The 19,846-nt window shown below is 36.0% G+C and overlaps 3 protein-coding genes across 4 annotated transcripts; 1 reads left to right on the top strand and 2 right to left on the bottom strand.

Annotated features, from left to right (window-relative positions):
* Positions 1–2,562: 2,562 nt before the first annotated feature.
* On the bottom strand, positions 2,563–11,154 carry rab8b (RAB8B, member RAS oncogene family). Its single transcript, XM_066647635.1, has 8 exons — positions 10,927–11,154; positions 7,857–7,917; positions 7,581–7,641; positions 6,862–6,939; positions 6,664–6,753; positions 6,509–6,574; positions 6,327–6,377; positions 2,563–5,452 (listed from the first exon to the last, which is right to left on the bottom strand). The coding sequence occupies exons 1-8, from the start codon at positions 11,048–11,050 to the stop codon at positions 5,363–5,365; spliced, it is 621 nt and encodes a 206-aa protein (XP_066503732.1). The 5' UTR covers positions 11,051–11,154; the 3' UTR covers positions 2,563–5,362.
* A 574-nt stretch (positions 11,155–11,728) lies between these two features.
* LOC136672222 (calcium and integrin-binding family member 2-like) lies at positions 11,729–16,319 on the top strand. 2 transcript variants are annotated; one of them, XM_066648203.1, is made up of 8 exons: positions 11,729–11,849; positions 11,929–12,037; positions 12,152–12,186; positions 13,270–13,381; positions 13,510–13,657; positions 14,317–14,512; positions 15,004–15,157; positions 15,635–16,319. In XM_066648203.1, exons 2-7 carry the CDS (start codon positions 11,987–11,989, stop codon positions 15,023–15,025), a joined length of 564 nt encoding a protein of 187 aa, XP_066504300.1. In that variant the 5' UTR covers positions 11,729–11,849; positions 11,929–11,986; the 3' UTR covers positions 15,026–15,157; positions 15,635–16,319. The 2 variants fall into 2 exon arrangements, with proteins under 2 accessions (XP_066504300.1, XP_066504301.1); XM_066648204.1 differs by lacking the exon at positions 11,729–11,849 and having other exon boundaries at positions 11,864–12,037.
* Positions 16,320–16,737: 418 nt separating this feature from the next.
* On the bottom strand, positions 16,738–19,223 carry sh2d7 (SH2 domain containing 7). The gene is made up of 2 exons (XM_066648350.1): positions 18,853–19,223; positions 16,738–18,759 (listed from the first exon to the last, which is right to left on the bottom strand). Exons 1-2 carry the CDS (start codon positions 19,192–19,194, stop codon positions 18,715–18,717), a joined length of 387 nt encoding a protein of 128 aa, XP_066504447.1. The 5' UTR covers positions 19,195–19,223; the 3' UTR covers positions 16,738–18,714.
* Between the last annotated feature and the right edge of the window lie 623 nt (positions 19,224–19,846).

Genomic DNA, 19,846 nt, shown 5'->3' with positions numbered 1-19,846 from the left:
TCCCCAATCATCTTGTTCGGAGCATACATCCTCACCAGTATAAGAGAGAATGTGAAGAAAGAGAAATGTGGAAGAAATGTTAGGTATATAAAACCTCAGTCGGTGCTGATGTCTGGGAAACAAAAAAATTAGGAAAATTCAAGATGTTTTGATAAATGCAGAATTAGCGGTCATTTAAATACTACACAAAGAGATTTTCAGTTTTGTTTGAAGACAGTGAGGGACAAAGAAGAGTCTCGAGGTGTTTCTCTCATGTGACTTAGAGCATGATGGCTCAAGCCGAGCCATACTTGAGCCACCAAGCACACAATGGCACAGACTGGGCTGTGATCATTATCATTGTGTAGAGAGAGGCAAGCCCATTCCTAGTTTTTAGGCAAGCATTAGGTACGAAAATCTGATGTGGGCTGCTTCCGGAAGGTAATGCAGCAGTGGAGTAGACTGAAAGAACTTTGGATGATTGAAGACCAGCCATGCTGCTGCGTTTTGGATTAATTAAAAATATTTTGTATTTTTCATGTGAAATTTTTGGCCTAAAATTGGTGTAGTTAGCTGTTTTGCAAAGTACATTAGCACACTGTTATGATTACTACAGCTGGTAAGTGAAGCAGCAAGAGGTACACCTTTAAAAATTAGCTTATTACTTAATAGTTAAGGAATTAATAACTACAACATTCAGAGGCAGACGTTAGAATTCTGTACACGTGAAGACAAAATACAAAACACTCAGCTGAAGGAAAAAATGTGGCCAATCCTTACATCATTAGAGCCCTGAATACTGTTAAACACTACAAGCACTGGACCTCTTTGAGCTGCTGATACAAACACAAAGAGCCACCTACTCCAAGTGCTGTGCTGTGTTACCTATATTTAAGGATATCATTTTTGAAAAATCTTGCTTTTCTCTTTTCAAAACACTTAATATCATTTTCCAAAAATGTTTGTCTGTAATCGTAATTATTTTTGAATAATTATTTCAGAATGGAAGTATAACCAAGGATGCACGTATTTCTGTAATGAGACAGAGATGGTACTTATACAGGGTTATACCAGGTTATGCACAGGTTTGCTTTCCACAGCCTGCCTGCTGCCCTCCAAAATTATCTCATGACCTCAGGCTGAACAACTAGGTAGGAAAAAGCTTATTAACAAGCTACATTTATGTGTTATTACCAACCTATTTCATTCTGTTTTCAGTCTTCATATGATAATACTGTAAAGGCCTTGGAAGATGGTCATTGAGACATAGCCACCTTGAGCCCTTCGAAGGGCATAAATGCAAAAACGAAGCAAGGAAGAGGCAGTATTTGGAGTATAGTGAGAACCAGTGATATCACACTCCAGCAGACACCCTTCAGGGCAATGTTGAGCCCCTCAATAACACATCACACTACACAACAATTCCAAACACACACACAACAACATTAACAAACACCAATATATCCTATAAACAGTAAACAGAGGGAGATGTGGTTCACACTATGTATTCCCCTGAGAATCTCAGCCCTGCCCAGTCTCTGGCAACAGTCATAATATTCACATGCTACTAAATTTAGTCTTCACATGATAATTGAGTAACAAAATCACAGAAGCTAGCAACACAGATGAAACTCTATATCTTCCCCAAAAGCAGATCAAATCGACTGTGTAAAGTATTTTAAAATACAAATAGATGGCTATCCTTTTTTGAAAATATGATGGATGAAGTGCCAGAATGGTAAACATGCTGTATTTGAGGATTCATCTTTGAGATTACCATCCTTTACAACACAGAGATATAAATGTATGTGTATATAATGTGGACTACAGCATTTAAAATAGTCGTCACTTATCAACCAGATAGTCTGTGAGGTACATTAAAATAAATAAAATGTTTTCAACTAGACTTGATGCTACTATTGTTCAGCATCAGCACTATCTACATAGGAATCTTTATAATACACGAAGAATTTCCATCCACATAACTTCCATTCCAACCAAGCCAGAGTTTTAAATTATGTGGTACATATTTAATTGTGAAAAATGAGACGCCTTTCAGTTGTGAAAAAAAACCCTGGTTCTAATTATGAAGTCACATTCACAGTATGATTTACCATCCTGATCATTTCCCAATCAAATAAATTCCCAGAATGTTTCAAGAGGTATGTTCTAGAATGCAAACAGATTATATTAGGTGAATGGCCTGTGGAGCAGAGTTGTGGAAGGACATTAGCTATAGTATGTTATATAGTATATTCAAACACAAGCATGATTACATTCACAAAACCAAACAGCCTTTCCACCCAACATCAAATAATGTCTTTTAGTCTCTCTCCTTCTCTTTTATTTATGTGGCTGCAGACCCACCTCAGTATGTACAGCTCAAGGAAGGCTGCAACCGTGGCATGACTATAACAGATTGAAAAAGTGATACTAATTTGATTAGTTGATTAATAAGTGGATGAAAAAGGCAAGAACCAGGTTAAAGTAAAAATGTAATAAAATAAAAAAATATATCAAAAACTCACACAATATAAATTACAAAAGATAGTTTAATCTTTATACAATATCAGTTTACACTGATTTATATGTTACATAATAGAGAAAGGAACTGAGGAAGACATTAAACATTATTTATTTAAGGGGAAGAATATGGATTAAATTAAAACAACTTCATATGTTTGTTTTTTGGGAGACTGTGTGCTGTCATTGTTACATTGTAAAAGTAGGTACATGTGCCAGAATGCATATACAGATTTGGACTGTGGACCACATTAACTAACACCACACCCACAAGGTGCGATATCAGACTTTGTCCGATCTGGGGTTGTATCGGTCATGCCCAAAAAAGCCAATGAAACTCAAGCAGTCATTTACCATTTAACAAAGTCAGTAGAATGTGGAATATATTGTATAGAATTAATGATAACTGAAGTGGATCTTCTAAGGTTCAGCTGGATCCAGCTTTGTGTTAAGAGTTTAATAACATTTCTTCCAAAGGATCTGGAAATATTAACCACCTCTGTACTGCTCCACACAATCAGTACTGAGATATTATGATTTATTGCAAACAATTAAGATGGATCCCCTCCAATGGGGTACCAATGGTTATTCTGACTGAATAGTGCAAGAACAAATAACAGGGAAAAAAAAAATACTGTTGCAGTGACATTGTAAACTATACAATAAATTCACACACAGGGAATCTTATAAAAGAGGATTTAGAAAAGGCAAAATATCCACATATTTGTAAATACATTGAAATAGACAATATACATAAATATACACCGATCAACAACAAGATTAAAACCATTGATAGGTAAAGTGAATAAAATTATACCGGTACAATGGCACCTACCAAGTTGTAAGATAATATTAAGCAGCACGAGAACAGTCAGTTTTGGGTGCATTGGAAAAAGGGCCACTCATACTTATCTGAGCAACTCTGACAAGGGACAAAATTTGGCTAAAGGTCATGGGTACCCAAATCTCAGTGATGCTCATGGTGAGCAAAGGCTTACCAGTCTCCCACAGAAGTGCTGCTGTGATGTAAAAGTTATTAGTTCACCATTAGATGCTGTAGACTTGACAGATTTCCATTCTGACCATGTCTCTTTCCATCATAAGCGCATCTCGAGGCGTGTGCAATAAAGAAGGCAAGCTGTGGCAGCGTCATGCTTTGGGAAGTTCTATGCTGAGAAACCTAAAATCCTGCCATTAATGTGGATGTTGCTTTGTTACAGAACACATCCTTAAACATTGCTGCAGATCAAGTAACCTTCTTCGGGGCAATATTAGTTACTAACATTTTTATGCATCATGCCGCACTGCAGGAAATGTTCAGAGGATGGTTTGAGGAACATGACAAGTGTTCAAGGTGCTGACTTGGCCTAAAAGTTCCCCAGATAACAACCATATGGAATATCTGTGGAAGCAGCCGGAAAGACAAGTCTGATCAGTGGAGGGCCCCATTTCACAACTTATAGGATCTTCAACTAAAATCATGTCTGGTATTAGAGGACACTTTAGAGTTCTTGAGGATGCCTTTATGGGTCAGAGCTGTTTCGGTAGCAAAAGGGGAACCTACGTGATATTAAGCAGGTGGTTTTAATGTTATAGCTGATCAGTGTTTCTAAAAAAGTAAACATATTAACACCATGTTGAGTCAGAAGAGGTTAACATGCTTGAAGTGGTTTTTTTTAATAGAGCTGAAAGTAACAGATACTTCCTTGGATAAAGTATAAAAATAGAATACCATTAGTAAACATAATAATGTGAATTAATATTCAAGGCCCAGCTCAGGGCAAAGCTGGCTGCTGCTTCAACAAGCATTTGGACAAAAGTCTTCCTCAACTTTCTACACACTTCAGTCTATGCCAGAGCATGCATGTGCAATTTCAATCAGAACATGGAATGTACATAAGATTAAAGGAATTGTGTACCCAAGAACACTAATCTTGCTAACAGTTTAAAAAAATGTAAATAAAAAAAAAAAAAAGAAATGCTGGCACATCCCAACCTAGAATTGACTATTCACTGGCATTTTTTTCAGGAATAAAAAGAAACACATTCATAGCCCTAAAGGACACTTTCAAAGATCTGACCCATCCCACAGTGTTTTCATTTTTACTGTTACTCTGGTCTGTTTTTAAGGTGGCAGAAACTAAGAGGAAGACTGCATTCTGTGACATATTGCACTTCTGTTCCTGCAATATTAGCCTCAGCCTGTTCTGAAACAGTGTAGAAAATGTAGCCTACATTTTCCTTCCTAATATTTAAAAAAAAAAAAAAAGCTATGCAGTTATCTGCAAAAACATGTAAACATGTTGAAGTTTGCTATAAGGACCATAAAGAATGGTAATTAAGATTCAGGACTCAGGATATTCAAGAGAGATCCTTCAGTCACTATGTCCTTGACATATATTTATGTTAGTATTGTTGAGTCTAATCTAGCTGTAAACTGGATAATACTCATAAAAGTATGTTCTTCCTTCATAATCCTTCATGACATTTCTATAAAACTTATCAAAAGTATAGTCGGCTTTTACATACAAAGTGCCTTTACAAGCTTTGGTAGGAACCTAGCAAGATAATTCGGGTTTGTTTTGATTGCAAGGTGGGGTCACTAATGAGCAGCCAGCTGAGCTCCATCTTCATTTATCCTAATTCTTTTGGAATTATCACTATGTCTTTCTGAGGAAGTGTGTCCAGAGCTCTCAGCAGCAGCTCAAACTCCAGAGAGGTACTGTAGGCTGTCCCACATATACACACACTCAGCTCCAAAAAAACAAAACAAACAAAAAAAAACAAAACACTCTCTCTCATACAAATCCTCTCTCACACACACATATCCTTGCACACGGAGACCTTAAGAATTGCAGGGTTAAAGAAGAGTGCAGCGGAAGAAACTGGGCTTCTTGGAGCGATTCTCAGTGATCTTAACTGGACCTCCTCCTGACGGGTTATTCTCATTCTACAAAGAAAACGAAAAAACACGAGAACATGAGTCATTCACTTTCAGAGCAAAGTTGTTTTTTTAAGCTTCACAAGATCAAGTTACACAGGTTTACACTGTGTTCATTGCAAAAAAAAATTCCAAAATCACAAAGACTTTCTTACATTTTAATGCAAATTCAAAGAGATTTTGCTCAATCATTTTGCACCATTTTGACAAATTACTGCTTGGGAAATAAATTGTCTCTATGAATTGAACCTAGATCTGTACCATGTCAAACAGACCATGTTTGGTTCAGTATTATCCACAGTTTCATGCATCAGGGGGGCAATGATGAAATGGTTTTCATATGACAGCAAGAACATATCTTTATACTGACCCAGAGATTTATCAGAGATTTATCAGTAACTGCATACCTACTGTAAAGATAGAGAAGTTAACCAGCACTTTACGCTGACAGTACATCTTTATGGTATGTATCCTATTGAACCCACAACAGTGTGTAGGTGCAATTTGTAGGTTTACTGGCTGAAATCCGGACTGTGACTAAACTGTTGTTAAATGTCAGCTTCACTCTGCTTTGTTCATGGTACAGGGCAGGACAGTTTTTACTGTGGCAGACATTACAGAGAGAAAAATGGTCATCTGATCTCAAATTAAAAATGAATTTTGGTTTGCATTCTTAGCCAGTATTCCTTGTAACTACAGTGAGATGATATCAGGGCTCTGTTTGCAGAGAACATAACAAAATTCAGTCACTTATCAACTTGATAAAATACAAATGATGTATTATGTGTTGCAGCCCTTGTAATCTGACAACAGCTTTACAACACTTCTACGTAACCTTATAACTATTCCTCTACTATTCAAATATTTGAGGATATGAACTCACCATTTTTCTATTAAGTCTGGTCATAATGTCTCTGCTGAGGGTAAAGAAGGCCTATAACATTGTGAGAGAATGCACAGTTAGAATGAAGACATTGCCAAAGAGTATGTATTTCAATAGGTATTAATTTTGTGTTCATCATTACTGCTTCAAATTTTCAATCACTGAGTCATGTTTTCTCTTACCTCTTCAACATTTGTGCTGGATTTTGCACTAGTTTCTAAGAACTTGATACAATAATCAATGGCTAGCTGTACAAACAAACAGAAAGGACTGTATAAATACAACAGATTGGAAGCTTTGCATTAATAGCTAGTATATTTATACTGGTTTTACTGACCTTCTCTCCTCTCTCTTTCGACACTTGCCTTTTGTCGTTCATGTCACATTTATTTCCCAAAATCATCCGTTCCACGTCAGATGATGCATGCTGTTAAAGAGTACAACAGAGGGAAGAGTTAATTTGACAGTCTCGCAAAAAAGCCATGTTTGCCCACATTTATAAATCTTAATTACTGATAAAAGTTTCTGTTCTCACCTCTTCAATGTTTCTGATCCAGTTCTTTATGTTGTCAAATGACTTTTCATTAGTGATATCATATACTAACATGATGCCCTGACAGAAAAAGTACAGAATGCCTATTACAAACATTTGCAAAAACATACAGATACATGACTATACATAGAAATGAAATTATATTAAAAGGGTGGTGTAAAAATGATTCATCTTTATTTATATTTAATTGTTGTCACAAAGTAATTTAGAGTTAGGGGACGTGAAACTGCATCGCAGAAATGCTCACTTTTCTTTATTATAAAGGTAACCAGGAATCACAATGTTTACATTCATTGTAAAGCATCCTTGGGTGTGTGAAAGGCGCTATAAGTGTAACTTAATTTTTATTTGTGAATCCAATAATGTGAATTTCCTTTGGAACAATTTACAACAATATTACACATATTTTCTGTTAATAAAAATTATTTTTTATAAAACTATTGTTATAAAATCTAACAAACTCCCTTCTAGATGGAACAGATGGAACTCGATCATATTCAGTTTCTATGAAGTAACTTTCAGAGGCGATAGATAGATAGATAGATAATTAATCATAAATTTTGGTTAGGTTTTTCTAGAATTACATATTTCACATTTAACCACCATTAATTTAAACTGGCAGATATGCATAAAACATACAGTACATTATAAACCCTACAATTATTTGTAATGTGACAGGTTAAAGAAAACGTCAGTCTCACCATTGCTCCTCTGTAGTAAGCTGTGGTGATTGTTCTAAATCGTTCCTGTCCTGCTGTATCCCTGCACAACATACACAGATATATTGACATATGAGCTCATTCATGAAAAAGTAAAATGTATAAAAAGAAAGGAATTTACACCAGGTAAAGTAATTCATGTATACTCTAAACAAACAATCTACACAATTTCTACATAAATAAAAAAAGTCCCAGGCACTGAGGAAATATTAAAAAGTCTTAATTAACACTCAGCAAATCTTAAGAGGAAAAACTCACCAGATCTGAAGCTTTATTTTCTTGCCATCCAGCTCAATAGTTCTAATTTTGAAGTCAATTCCTGTAACAAGAATGTGAAGATAAGCCGGGTTCTTTAACAGATGATAAAACCAGACACATTTCATAACTTCCATCATGACATCAGTGTCTACAAGGACAGCAGAGGAAGGCCAATAGTGTTTGTTTTAAAGACATATTTACAAATATTGGCAGTGTGTTAGTTGATAGTTTGGATTGTAATGCATTTGGTGTTGGTATTTCATAGTGGTAGGCACTTCAGTAAATAGGTTTGAATAAGGAATGTATTATGTTATATTATATAATGAATGAATAATTCTGTATTCCTAATTAATTGAACCAGAGTCCCATAAATTTTTGTCATTTGTTTATTAACCTGCACAAGGTAAGGGTATCAAGGTACAATTCTTTTGTATCTTTCTAGTCAATAACACTCTAGTCAGCCCATGTGTAATCTCTCTGCGTAATCTTGGTGTCTTCTTTACTTCATCCTTATGTCCTATCAAACAATTTGAGGTCCTCCAGACTTTCATCTGGATTGGAAACAGGTAGCTGGTCTTGTAGTGTGGCTGCCTTTTCCCTTTAGAACTCCCTTCCTCCACATACTCCCACCACTCTTTCTATCTTCACAGCATGGCTAAAAAAAAAGATAATATTGAATATATTTATTCTTTCTATTTAGCCAAATCTGCAATTACCCACATCTTTCTCTCATCTGCCATGTAGTGGAAGCCTCCATTTAAAAAAATAGCACATAAGTATGTAAACCGTTACTTTCACGGCATAAACGTCTATGTGAACATATGGCCAATCAACAAGTATATCTCTACCATAAGTATTGCCCGTTCTTCCTTAATAAAATGATTCAGCTATTCACTACTTTTGTGTTCACCATTATGAGCCTAGTCTTGATGACGCACCCTAGGAGAAGTTGGGAAAAAAAACTCTGCTTACAAACAATACGGATGCTTGTTTTATAACTTGTATTTTTTATTTATTGCAGAATGTTTCAAAATGGCCTAAAGTGAATATTCTGTCAATTTTTCACTCTATTTTTGCCCCATCCCAACTGTTTTTGAGTGTGTTACAGACAAAACATTCTATATTTGTTTTATATTTAGAGAATACATTAAAGCTGAACTGACAACAAAACACGATTGTATTAGAAAATATTACTTAATAAAACAAACTGTAAACCTGGCAGAATTAAACGTCTCTCAACTCTATATAGGTATGTGGTTCACATTTACAAAGTGGCTGACCCTCCTTTCCTTGTCAGTATCAATGTAAAGTTAATTACCATTAATCATGGACCTTGCATTATTGTTTTGTGCCCACTAGGTTCTGACTGATCAGTTGAAATTGACAGTAACCTGCTACATAAATAAAATAAAATAAAGGAAGTCTAAATATGTTGCATTCAATGGAAATGGAAACTGTTATGACAGTTATAAGAGAACTTGGCAGTTTATGAGCAGTTCTTCGTCCACTGAAAGTTTGACAGGATATGGAACAGGAAGTGAGACAGCAGCATTGTCCATAGCAATAGGGGAAGTCAGTGGCATGGCAACAACAAAAGGTCAAGGAACTCTTGAACACTTGCTCCATTTTCGGACAGGAAACATCGTACCCAACCACCCCATAACAAAACTAGCTGACAGTATCAAAAGCAACAAACAAGACTGGTTTTTCAAAATGTAAGCAACTTTGTACAACTGATTAAGTAACAAAATATAATGTAACACTTTAGAACATAGTCGATTTGAAACTGACCTAAATTATTTTGGATATAGCTAGTTTCTATAAAAACTGCTTATTAATTGGTGTTTCTGGTCCTTGTCAAAACATTGCCTTTTGGAATTCCAAATAAAAAGTTTGGGCATATCCAAATATGTTACATTAATATTATCAATGCAGACTCTTCTGGGAAAATGTCACATTTCTAATGGAAAACTTGAGTCATATACTGCTCCCATAAATGTCACAAACTTTTTTTAATTGTTATTACTGCTCACAAATAAAATCGCATATTCACCACACAAATAATTTTAATAATAGTCTTTTAATTATATAATTATTAATTAATAATTATTAGTATCACATGATTGACACATAATTTACCATTTTTGACAAGTAATGAAAACATTTTACTTAAAAATAAAATATTTGAAGAAAAAAAAAAAACAACAACACTACTCTCAATTTCGGTCTTCATAACTTCCTACGATGTGGGTGTGATGTGTGAAACATGACACCCAACATAACTTTGGCTCCCCTTCAAAATACCACTCTGATCCCTTACACAGTGCCCTATGGAGGAATATAATTCGGGCTCCTGCACCTAAAACTGAATATAACGTATTTCAGAAATAGTAATTTGGTACTCAGCCGCATAAACACAAGTCCAAACCGAACCAGCCGTGTACTATTTTGATTAAAAAGAATTTTAAAAACTTATAAAGTGCACTATAAGGGAGCAGGAAGCCATTTGAGATGCAGCCTTTTATCTGGAACTACTTAACAGAGAAACACCCTCCATATTTTTCACTATAACGCACTATAATGTGAACTGTAAACTAAGCAAAACTATCTTTGGCAGTTTGTCACTCATTATTCTAGAAATATCAGCTCATGCACTAATTTATCCTTACAGAGTTACGTAGCCTATCGGTGTTTTTACTCACGAACCGCTAGCAATACTGCTAACCAAACTAGCCAACTAGGCACGATACTAGTCTCTGGTCATTAATGGAAGTAAAGCGCTATTTGTTTAAGTACCTGTGGAAATATATAAAGCCGAAGGCACATGCATTAATGTAGCATTAAATTGTTAGCTAAACTAACAAACTACGAACCTCTTGGTACGGAAGGCCTTTTCCTGTCACTCAACTCTTCTAAGCTATCTTCCACTTTCACACACTAATTATTCCGATAGATAGTTTGTTTACAAACTGACAGAAGACTGACACTCCTTTCCTAGTTAGTATCAACGCAAGGTTTATTAACAGCAATCAAATAAGATACATTTTAATGTAGATATTAAGAATCTGACCTATAGTAGAAATAAATGTGGTGTTGAAGGCGTCTTCACTGAATCGAAACAGAAGACATGTCTTGCCCACTCCGCTGTCTCCAATAAGCAGTAGTTTGAAGAGATAATCGTAGGTTTTTGCCATATCTACCCGGATATTTTTATCTTCCAACGTTACTTTGCTCGGCTTGATAGCAAAGTAACGGTATTTGTCGTTCAACTGTTCATAAAAATGTGGGTGAACTAGACTCTCTCGCTCTGAGGAGGAAGAGGCTGGGTGTGTGTCCACTGACGTCACAACTCACTGTCAAAACTGAACTATAGTCTTCATCAGACTCCTTTCAAATACTGTCCAAAAACAAAATGTAACAAACACACTATTAGATTCCTCATAGAATTTACCTCTGTATTATGGTGATCTTTGATCTTTTTGTGAAAATTGCGGTAAAAAATCTGTTTTTTTTAATAAAATTCTTTATATTTATAATGACTGTTTTAAACATACCTATATTCAATATTTGTATAGAAATTGAAATAAATGTTAGTTGAATTCGTCAGAATATCTTGCATTTTTGAGAAGGTGAGAATAGATATTTTTGATAAACATTTAAATTATTGTAAGATGGGCGGTAGTGGAGGTATAATGCTTGCTTGTTCAAAGATATTTTATTATGATTATAATATTACAGAAGAAAGAAAAAGGAAGCACCAAATTCCCATAGATAATTCTCATATGTGTGTGGGTTAGGCTGCAAAATACTGGGGCATGAAAATGTCGCCACCTAGTGGTTAGTTTTTCATTTACTGCAGAGAGAGAGAGAGAGAAAGAAAGAGTGAGAGAGAAAGAAAGAAAGAGAGAGAGAGAGCGAGCGAGTGCGCGAGCGAGAAAGAGAAAGAGAGAGAGAAAGAGAGCGAGCGAGCGCGCGCTGCGCTGCGCTGCGCAGGTTTGTTTTGCTTTTTTTTATCGCTGTATTAACATGGCACACATTTTCGCATAGTTGTGACCTTTTCCTTTGTTCCAAGGGGAAATGCACCTGAAATACTGACATGCTCCGGTATAGAAGGAAGATTCTGGGTGGAAATGGGGAGTAAACAAACAACCTTCAGAGATGAGCAGCTTGACGAATATCAGGTATTTAAGCATTAGCACCAATTATGTAGTAGTTTTTGTCGTATTTAGTGTTTATTCAGAACACTAAGGTAAAATTGGGATTTGCTGAAATCAGTGCTCGACTGTCTTTAACAGGACTGTACATTTTTCACCAGTAAAGAAATCCTGCGGTGAGTAACATGTACTCTTTTAGGTTGTTTACAGAGTCTAGGTTTAATCTGAGAAGTGTTATCATTTAGTTTGATAAAAGGAAGTGGTCCTGGGTTACCATTAAAGAATTTGTAAATTTGCATGTTTCATTCTGTTAAACATTTCTTACACATAGTAAGATACCGTGGTAGATTTATGTCTACAATCTGATTAACAGCTGGCTCCCTTAACTGATTTAAAGGAGCAATAAGTAATTGTTCACGCCAAAAAAGTAGCATGGGAAGTTTATGGATAAGATCATTTTTATTTTTTGCATTTTCTTTTAAATTCATATGACAAGAAGAATCTAATTATTTTATCCCTGAAAGTCCCTGAATGGACAAATTTATGATCAATAGAGTGAGTCCCCCCACTGGGGTTGGCCAAGTGTGAAATAGGTTTAATACTCTCATGTAGGTTTAATCTCATGTATCCTCACACACATCAAGCCCCCAACAGCTCAAAACTATAACCTGACTTTTAGATATAGATATAACACACTTCCAAAATTATAGTCTAGGTTAAGTGGATTGTTGTAAAATGTAAAGTAACTTACTAGCATTTTAGTTACCAGTAAAGTAGAGGACTAGTGTACTAGTTCCAAGGAAAAAAGGGTTCATTTAAGTATGTTATCATTGTGGAATTGTAAATAGTGTTTTTGTTTTTTTTTCTATTTTAATACTTCAGAAACTGGGACAGATACATTTTACAGAAGCATAATGTAAACTTAAAAAAATATATTATCAACCAGAATTGTTAGTGAAACACAGTAAAATATTGTAATTTATGAAAAATGAAAAAAACGTGCTGTAATTTACTGTACAATTGCAGCAATTATTTACAGTGTAAATTTTCAGAGAAGTTTGCTTTCAATTGTGTCCCGTGTTTAGCCAGAAGTAAAGCATCCTACCAAATTTAACACAGGTTAATATAGCTAACAGAATTTAATTTGCATCTAGGTGTTAAGGGTTCAGGTATGTAAATTAGTGGAATACATTATTAAGTTAAGTATATTTCTAAACAGTGCCAACAGGGACACATGATGACGTGCTGTCTTTTCCCAGGTTACATGGCCGATTTCGTGACCTGGCCCCTAACGTGGTTCCTATGGATTACACAAATAACCCTGATATCACTCTGCCTTCCACTCTTATTACCACAATGCCCGAACTTAAGGTAATATTTGAACAGACCATATATATATATATATATATATATATATATATATATATATATATGTAGTTTAGTCATAATATGTTTGTGCACTGTTTTTAGAACAATATTTCTAACACTTGGCTCTGTAGGAAAACCCTTTTCGCCAGCGAATAGTTGAGACTTTCTCAGAGGACGGCAAGGGCAACCTCAGTTTTAATGACTTTGTGGACATGTTTTCAGTCCTGAGTGAAATGGCACCAATAGAACTAAAGATCATATATGCATTTAAAATTTACGGTAAGTTTATCTGACTCTATCTGCTTCTGCTCTGTTTGTTAATCACATTTCAGTATCATTTCATATGTTTATTAAAATGCGACTCAGTGACCCTTCCTGACAGTTAGCCTAGACTGCTAGATAGATATGTAGACTTATACATAAAACTAAGATAGCAATAGTGTAAAAAAAGCACATCATTTATGGATCCAAGTAGGTTTTTTTTTTTTTAATCAAAGACAAAAGTATAGTCAGGAGTGACTATATGTGGCCTATATAAAGAGGCAAATGAATTATGTGAGCAAAATAACTGCCATTTAGTAAATAATCACAGTGAAGATGTATGAAAGGCCCTGCATTTAGTAAATTAAATAATATATTAGGGTTTTAATTTTTATAATTGTTAGATTAGATATCTGCACAGTCAGTAGGAGGATATTAAGGAGTGATCCTAAATTATTTAATTACTCCATTTTCTATCACTCCACCATTTTCTCTACAAGCCTAGAAAATACCACCAACCAAGTTTTTATGCTAATGATATTCTGTGACATCTTTGTCTCAAAAGCTAATAAAATCAACAGAGTCACTGTGGTACAAAGGCAGGCTATTCTGCCAAGTAAATCTCTCCTTCATGTGTATTATTGTATACAAGCATGAGTCTCATTCTTTATTGTCAGATTTTAACAGAGATGGGTTCCTCTGTGAAATGGATGTTGAGAAAACTGTACACAGTTTGACTGGAGAAGAGCTGAGGCCAGAAGAAAGGAAGCTCATTTCGCACAGAGTGATGGAGGAAGCAGATGTAGATGGTGATGGGAAGCTCGCCTTCACAGATTTTGAGAACATGATCTCCAAGGCACCAGATTTTATTAGGTATGAAGAACTGCACTTATCCAACACCTTCAGTAACATGCAGATGTGGATTTGGGGGAACCAAATTACACACCTCTCTCCAAACCTGCTCCATCATTGTTTTATTGTAAAATCAACAGAATAAGGCTAGTTTAATGAGGCCACTCTTGCAGAATTGCTGCATTTTTAGTGTGGTGCGGTTTGGTAAATAACCCTGCTGCTGCTCAGACATAAAATCTCTGAGAAGCCTTTTACAGCTGACCGATAAATCAAGGGACTGTAAGTAGATCCCAAATTATAGCCCAAACAATTTGGAAATGGCTTGGTGCTAAAGGCTGAGAGTTATGAAAGCATTATTGGACTGGACAGGTGTATTACACCATTATCGGCTGGATGGGCTGGAGCCGGCACAAGCTGGTTTCCATTCCACATAATGTGCAGTTGGGGTTGGGGGCTAAAGTGCTGCTAATGTATTCTCCTCTGAACTGTGTTACTGTTGCATGGTCATGCAGCACCTTCCATATCCGCATATGAGTGGTTGAAGAATGACCCTAAAATGGATATGAAAAAGGATGGATGGATGACTCAGAGTTTTTCTTTGAGTACTGCTCCTGTCCTGTGCCACTGCTCTGTGCAACTATATATGGATGCAGACTCAAATGACTGGTAAGACATGTACACTGATCAGCCAATACATTACAATGCCTAGTATGATTTTGGTGGAGGGAGTGTCATGCCCTGGGCAGTGTTCTGCTGAGAAACCCTCATTCAGGCGGACATAAATTTAACCCAACTGTCGACCAGTAAATAATTTTTGTTAATAGCAGTTGCTAAGTGGCAGGGCATGTATTACTCAGGAATGGTGTGAGAAACATTGTAAGTGTGGCCCTAACTACAAATTCCCCAGAAATTATTTAAGAGAGTTTGTTCCAAGTCATTTTGGGTCTTTTCTCTTGGTCCATCTATTGTGAAATTTTCTTATAGTGTAAAGAGCTGATGATGTATTCAAATAATAAAGAAAATATGTTTTTCTTTGGACAGCAATGTTATTAGGCAAGTGGTCATTGTACATGTTCTACATATTAGAGTATTTATATCAATGCTGACACTAACAGAAGTCTCTTTATTTATGCTTTGGTGCAGGTGAAATTATATTTTGACTCATTTAATGGACATAATGTCTGATTGCCCAGGAAGTCCAACCCACAGCCTACTTTCTGACACTCAAATGGAAACTGCTCAAGAATACCCTCCAGAAAGGAAGTCTGAACATGAGCTTTCATGTGTATTCTATGTGGCAAAAAGACTACTCGTAAAGATACATGTTCATCCACTATTTCTTTTGAAATCAAGAGTATTAAAGGTATTAATTGGAAGTTTGTCTGCCCCCTTGCTGCAGTTTCTGTTGTTCTAGGATGTATATAAATTAGAAGTTCAATTGCTGTAGGGATTTGATTGCATTCAGCCACACGAACATTTGTGAGCTAATGTTCTGTGGCCTTGCTCATAAGCCAAGGAATGTGGATTAAACTTTTAGAGGGAAACCAGAAGATATCTTTACCTACATGAAGACTCTGTAATAAATGTCCCTGTTTCTGGTTTTTACTCCCAACAAATCACTGCAGCAATGATGAGGAAACTGTAGCAGAGAACTCAGGATTGCTTTTTTTAGTGCTTGCTGATTTTCTGACAAAATGACTTGGTAGAACCATTAGAAGTTGAAACATTTGAAATTATGGGTTTGGCCCATTTTGTTCCCATGAGTGTAGAGTGCATTTCTAATTGCTAGAATTGAGGAAAATTAAAAAATCACAAATAACGCACCAATTACCATTAGTTTGTTTTTTATAATATGCCCTATGCACTTTCATAAGTACTGTGCTTATCCTGAACACATACATAATCATTTGTTTTGCTTTTTGTTTCCCAACTGCCTCTTAATGCATTTTACAGCTATTAGGCACCAGGCAGAGAGTTTATACCTGGCTTTTAATAATGACAAGCAGTGGTGTAGTGAGGGATAATATATTTAAAGCAGATCTTATAATGTAAAAAATATAGTAATGAGACAAGAAACCACAAAGATCTGTGGGGATTTATAAAAAGCACTGTAATCTCTTTGTGTATATCATTTTTAAAATCTGATTGTAGTTTACTGAATAGAATAAGGAAGAAGTGGGCTTTTTACAGTGTTTATTTGACCCTTTTAAAACAGCACACCTATAAATGTGATATTGGCTTCTTGAAAATATTAGTTTAGTACATACACTCAAACTAATCAGGTTCAGAGAGAATACATAAATAAGTGTTTAGAATACACATTACATGTTTGCAATTTTGATACTTTGTCAGAATAAGGAAATAAACATTGTAGTAAAATTACTAGGTGCTTATCCCCTCTATTCGTACTGCATATTTGTCACAGCAAATTGTGTCTGATTTTCAAACCAAATTTAATATGACAATTGGAGTAAATACAAACATATGGTTTATAAAAATAATTTGTATTTGAACATTTATCAATGAAAAACCTTTTTCAACACCAAGAAGCCCCTTGTGTAAAAGAAACTGACCCTTAATCAACGGATAACCCAGATTTGGTTGATCTTTTGAATTCTGTAAAAAAATCCCACAACCAGGTTCAATTATAGCCAGCCTTGTTAAATCTGTACATACGTAACAGAAGTTTTCCTGCAATGTAAATACACTTAAAGGTCTCAACAAGCAGTAGGCTAGGCTGTGATGAAAAAACCTTTTGGAGATAGGAAAGAAATTATTGAAATAAATAATCTAAAAAGTAAAATTTTAATGTAAAAAATACTGCACAGACACAGCTTCAGGTGTTCTGTGGTTGTGGGTTAGAGCCCTGACTCAGGTGACTGTCTGAGGATTTTGGTGTGTTCTCCCTGTGCTTGTGTGGGTTTCCTCCAGGTCCTCTGGTTTCTTCCCACAGTCGGAAAACACACAATGGAAGGTGGACTGGCCGTGCAAACAGTACCCACAGGTGTGAATGTGACGCCTTGTGATTGACTGATTCCCCATCCAGTGAGTGTTCAGTGATTTGGGGTAGGCTCCGTATAACAGAATAAGTGATTATAGGAAATGGATGAACATAAAAAGGGTTATGATACCATTTCTGAAGATCTGAGACTCCATATAGACATAGTGAGAGCCATTATCTTCAAATGGAAAAAAAAGAAATAAAAATCCCTAACAAATATCTTAATAACAATTCATGTGTTTTTTTTTAATAATGTACATCATTTACAAAAGGATTAATTGCTAAATAACAATTAAATAATAAGAGACAAATATATTTGTGGCACTGTGGTGCAGCAGGTAGAGTCTCAGTCACACAGCTCCAGGGACCTGGGGGTTGGGGTTTCAAGTCCCACTCCGAGTGGCTGTCTGTGAGGAGTTTGGTGTGTTCTCCCCTTGTCTGCGTGGGTTTTCTCCCACAGTCCAAAAACACACATTGGTAGGTGGATTGGTGACTCAAAAGTGTCCCTGTGTGTGTGTGTCACCCTGTGAAGGACTGCTTACTGAACTGATGTAATTCAGTCAAGTTTGTTGGATTCCTTGCTCAATCATTGCTTGATCATTTCTCTGGAACTCAGGTCAGGACTTTGTGATGGCTACTCAAATACATCCACCATGTTTTATAAAGTAGGCCAATTTTTTCACAACTTTGGAAATGCAGATGCCGCAAAAACATTTAGTTGCAAAGCACTCTCCCACAGCTTTTTGTACTTCATGAGACCATTATGTCCTTTCTCTTCAATAAATTAAATGATCATTTGAAACCTGTGCTGTATATTTCACCCTTATATTGTTTTGCCTAAAACTTTTTAGTGACAGATATGCAAGCAGAGGAAGTATGAAGGGGCAAATACAGAAAATTATTAAACAGAAAACATTCTAAATCTGTATCCTCTTGAAATATTCTGAGCCAAACCATATACAGTATTTTAAAATGTATGTAGTAAAGTCTTGTTGTATTTGTAAAGGGTCTATTCTAGTATATTGACAATGCAGTATAACACAATTCTGCACAAATGCTAGGGGTTAAATTAGACCCTATCAGACTTGATAAATACATACTCAATAAAATACCAGACTGAATTACACTTACCACAGCAAAACAAACAGAAATAAGTATGACAATTACAAATCAGCATTTGTCTATATATACATCACTTTTCTTTGGATCCTTGATAGCTTACTCACTTCTTCTTGCCCTCTGGTTTGAATTTCCACCACTTATGGATCTGTAAAATAATCAAGAATTTAAAAACAAATCATTTTCAATAATAAATTATGTGTCTGACAACACTGTAGATGTCAAACCTCTGATTTCTTACCTTCTTTCCTTGGGAACCTTGTGTGTTCAGTTCCTCTACACTTGCATATGTGTTACTTTGTGAGGCTGGAATATCTTCATAAGTGTTGTTCTCTTGGGTAGATAGGTTAGTTTGAGGGATTGTCAGGAGAACTTCATATGTGTTGTTCTCTTCAGTAGCCAGATTAGTTTGAGGATTGTTGAGTACATCTTTATTGGGTTTGATCCCTGGGCTATCCAGGTTAACATGCTGAACAGTGGGCAAGTCTTCATAGGTGTTGCTGTTTTCAGACTCTGGGATGTCTTGGTAGGGATTTTCTGATGCCAGGGAGACATTATTGTGTTTGCCAGAAATTCCAAACATTGTAGCCCTGTTGCTATTATGCCCAGCAGTCACGTCAAAACGAGTCTGGTACAGTGGGTTAGGCTGTAGTTCAGTTAGGTTAGTGTCTGCAAGTTCACATTTGTCAGACTCCTTGAAAAGATTTGAGGAAGAAGAGACAGAGGTTGATTTGGGTGGAAGTGAGGGTAGACATGGAGGTATGGGATTGGTTGAGTGAACGCTGTGATGGTAGTCCTCATCCAGGTCAGGCAGTGACTTGCTCCTGCTATTGTACCTTTCATCAGATAAAGAGAAGTTGTCATAATTTCCTGAGTAACACTCCAGTTGTGAGTCCAGAGAAATAAATCCTTCACCTTCCCAGACACGCGTTCTCCTTCGGTGGTGAAGTCCTTCCTCAGTTGCTTGCTTGCTAAGAGACTTGTCTGTCTGGGCAATTTGCTCTGAGGAACTTGACAGCTGTCTACCGCTTAAGGAGTTACAAAGAGTTAGGTTACTCTTTAGGTCAGGTGGTGTTGCCTGTATAGGGAATGGAAGCAACATATTATAACATATACAGATAATTTAAAGTTTTTAAATCTGGTTTCCCCCCAGTTTTTGGTTTTTGCCTGTTCAAGCCTATGAACTAACAGTTCTCCAATTGCATGATGATATCAGACTGGGAGAGTAAAGGCAT

This window comes from Hoplias malabaricus, chromosome 16, assembly GCF_029633855.1.
Source record: "Hoplias malabaricus isolate fHopMal1 chromosome 16, fHopMal1.hap1, whole genome shotgun sequence".
Lineage (NCBI taxonomy): Eukaryota > Metazoa > Chordata > Actinopteri > Characiformes > Erythrinidae > Hoplias > Hoplias malabaricus.
The sequence above is the reverse complement of the archived record's forward strand: the minus strand, read 5'-3'. Positions and strand labels throughout refer to the sequence as shown.

Coding starts and splice junctions, on each gene's coding strand:
- rab8b (XM_066647635.1), bottom strand. CDS start 11,050: ATGGCAAAAACCTACGATTATCTCTTCAAACTACTGCTTATTGGAGAC. Junction 7,918..10,926: donor CACATTTATTTCTACTATAG/GTCAGATTCTTA, acceptor TTCTTGTTACAG/GAATTGACTTCAAAATTAGA. Junction 6,378..6,508: donor CCAGCACAAATGTTGAAGAG/GTAAGAGAAAAC, acceptor ACAATGTTATAG/GCCTTCTTTACCCTCAGCAG.
- LOC136672222 (XM_066648203.1), top strand. CDS start 11,987: ATGGGGAGTAAACAAACAACCTTCAGAGATGAGCAGCTTGACGAATAT. Junction 13,658..14,316: donor ATATGCATTTAAAATTTACG/GTAAGTTTATCT, acceptor CTTTATTGTCAG/ATTTTAACAGAGATGGGTTC. Junction 14,513..15,003: donor AAGGCACCAGATTTTATTAG/GTATGAAGAACT, acceptor ATGGTCATGCAG/CACCTTCCATATCCGCATAT.
- sh2d7 (XM_066648350.1), bottom strand. CDS start 19,194: ATGTTTGGAATTTCTGGCAAACACAATAATGTCTCCCTGGCATCAGAA. Junction 18,760..18,852: donor AAGGTTCCCAAGGAAAGAAG/GTAAGAAATCAG, acceptor ATTATTTTACAG/ATCCATAAGTGGTGGAAATT.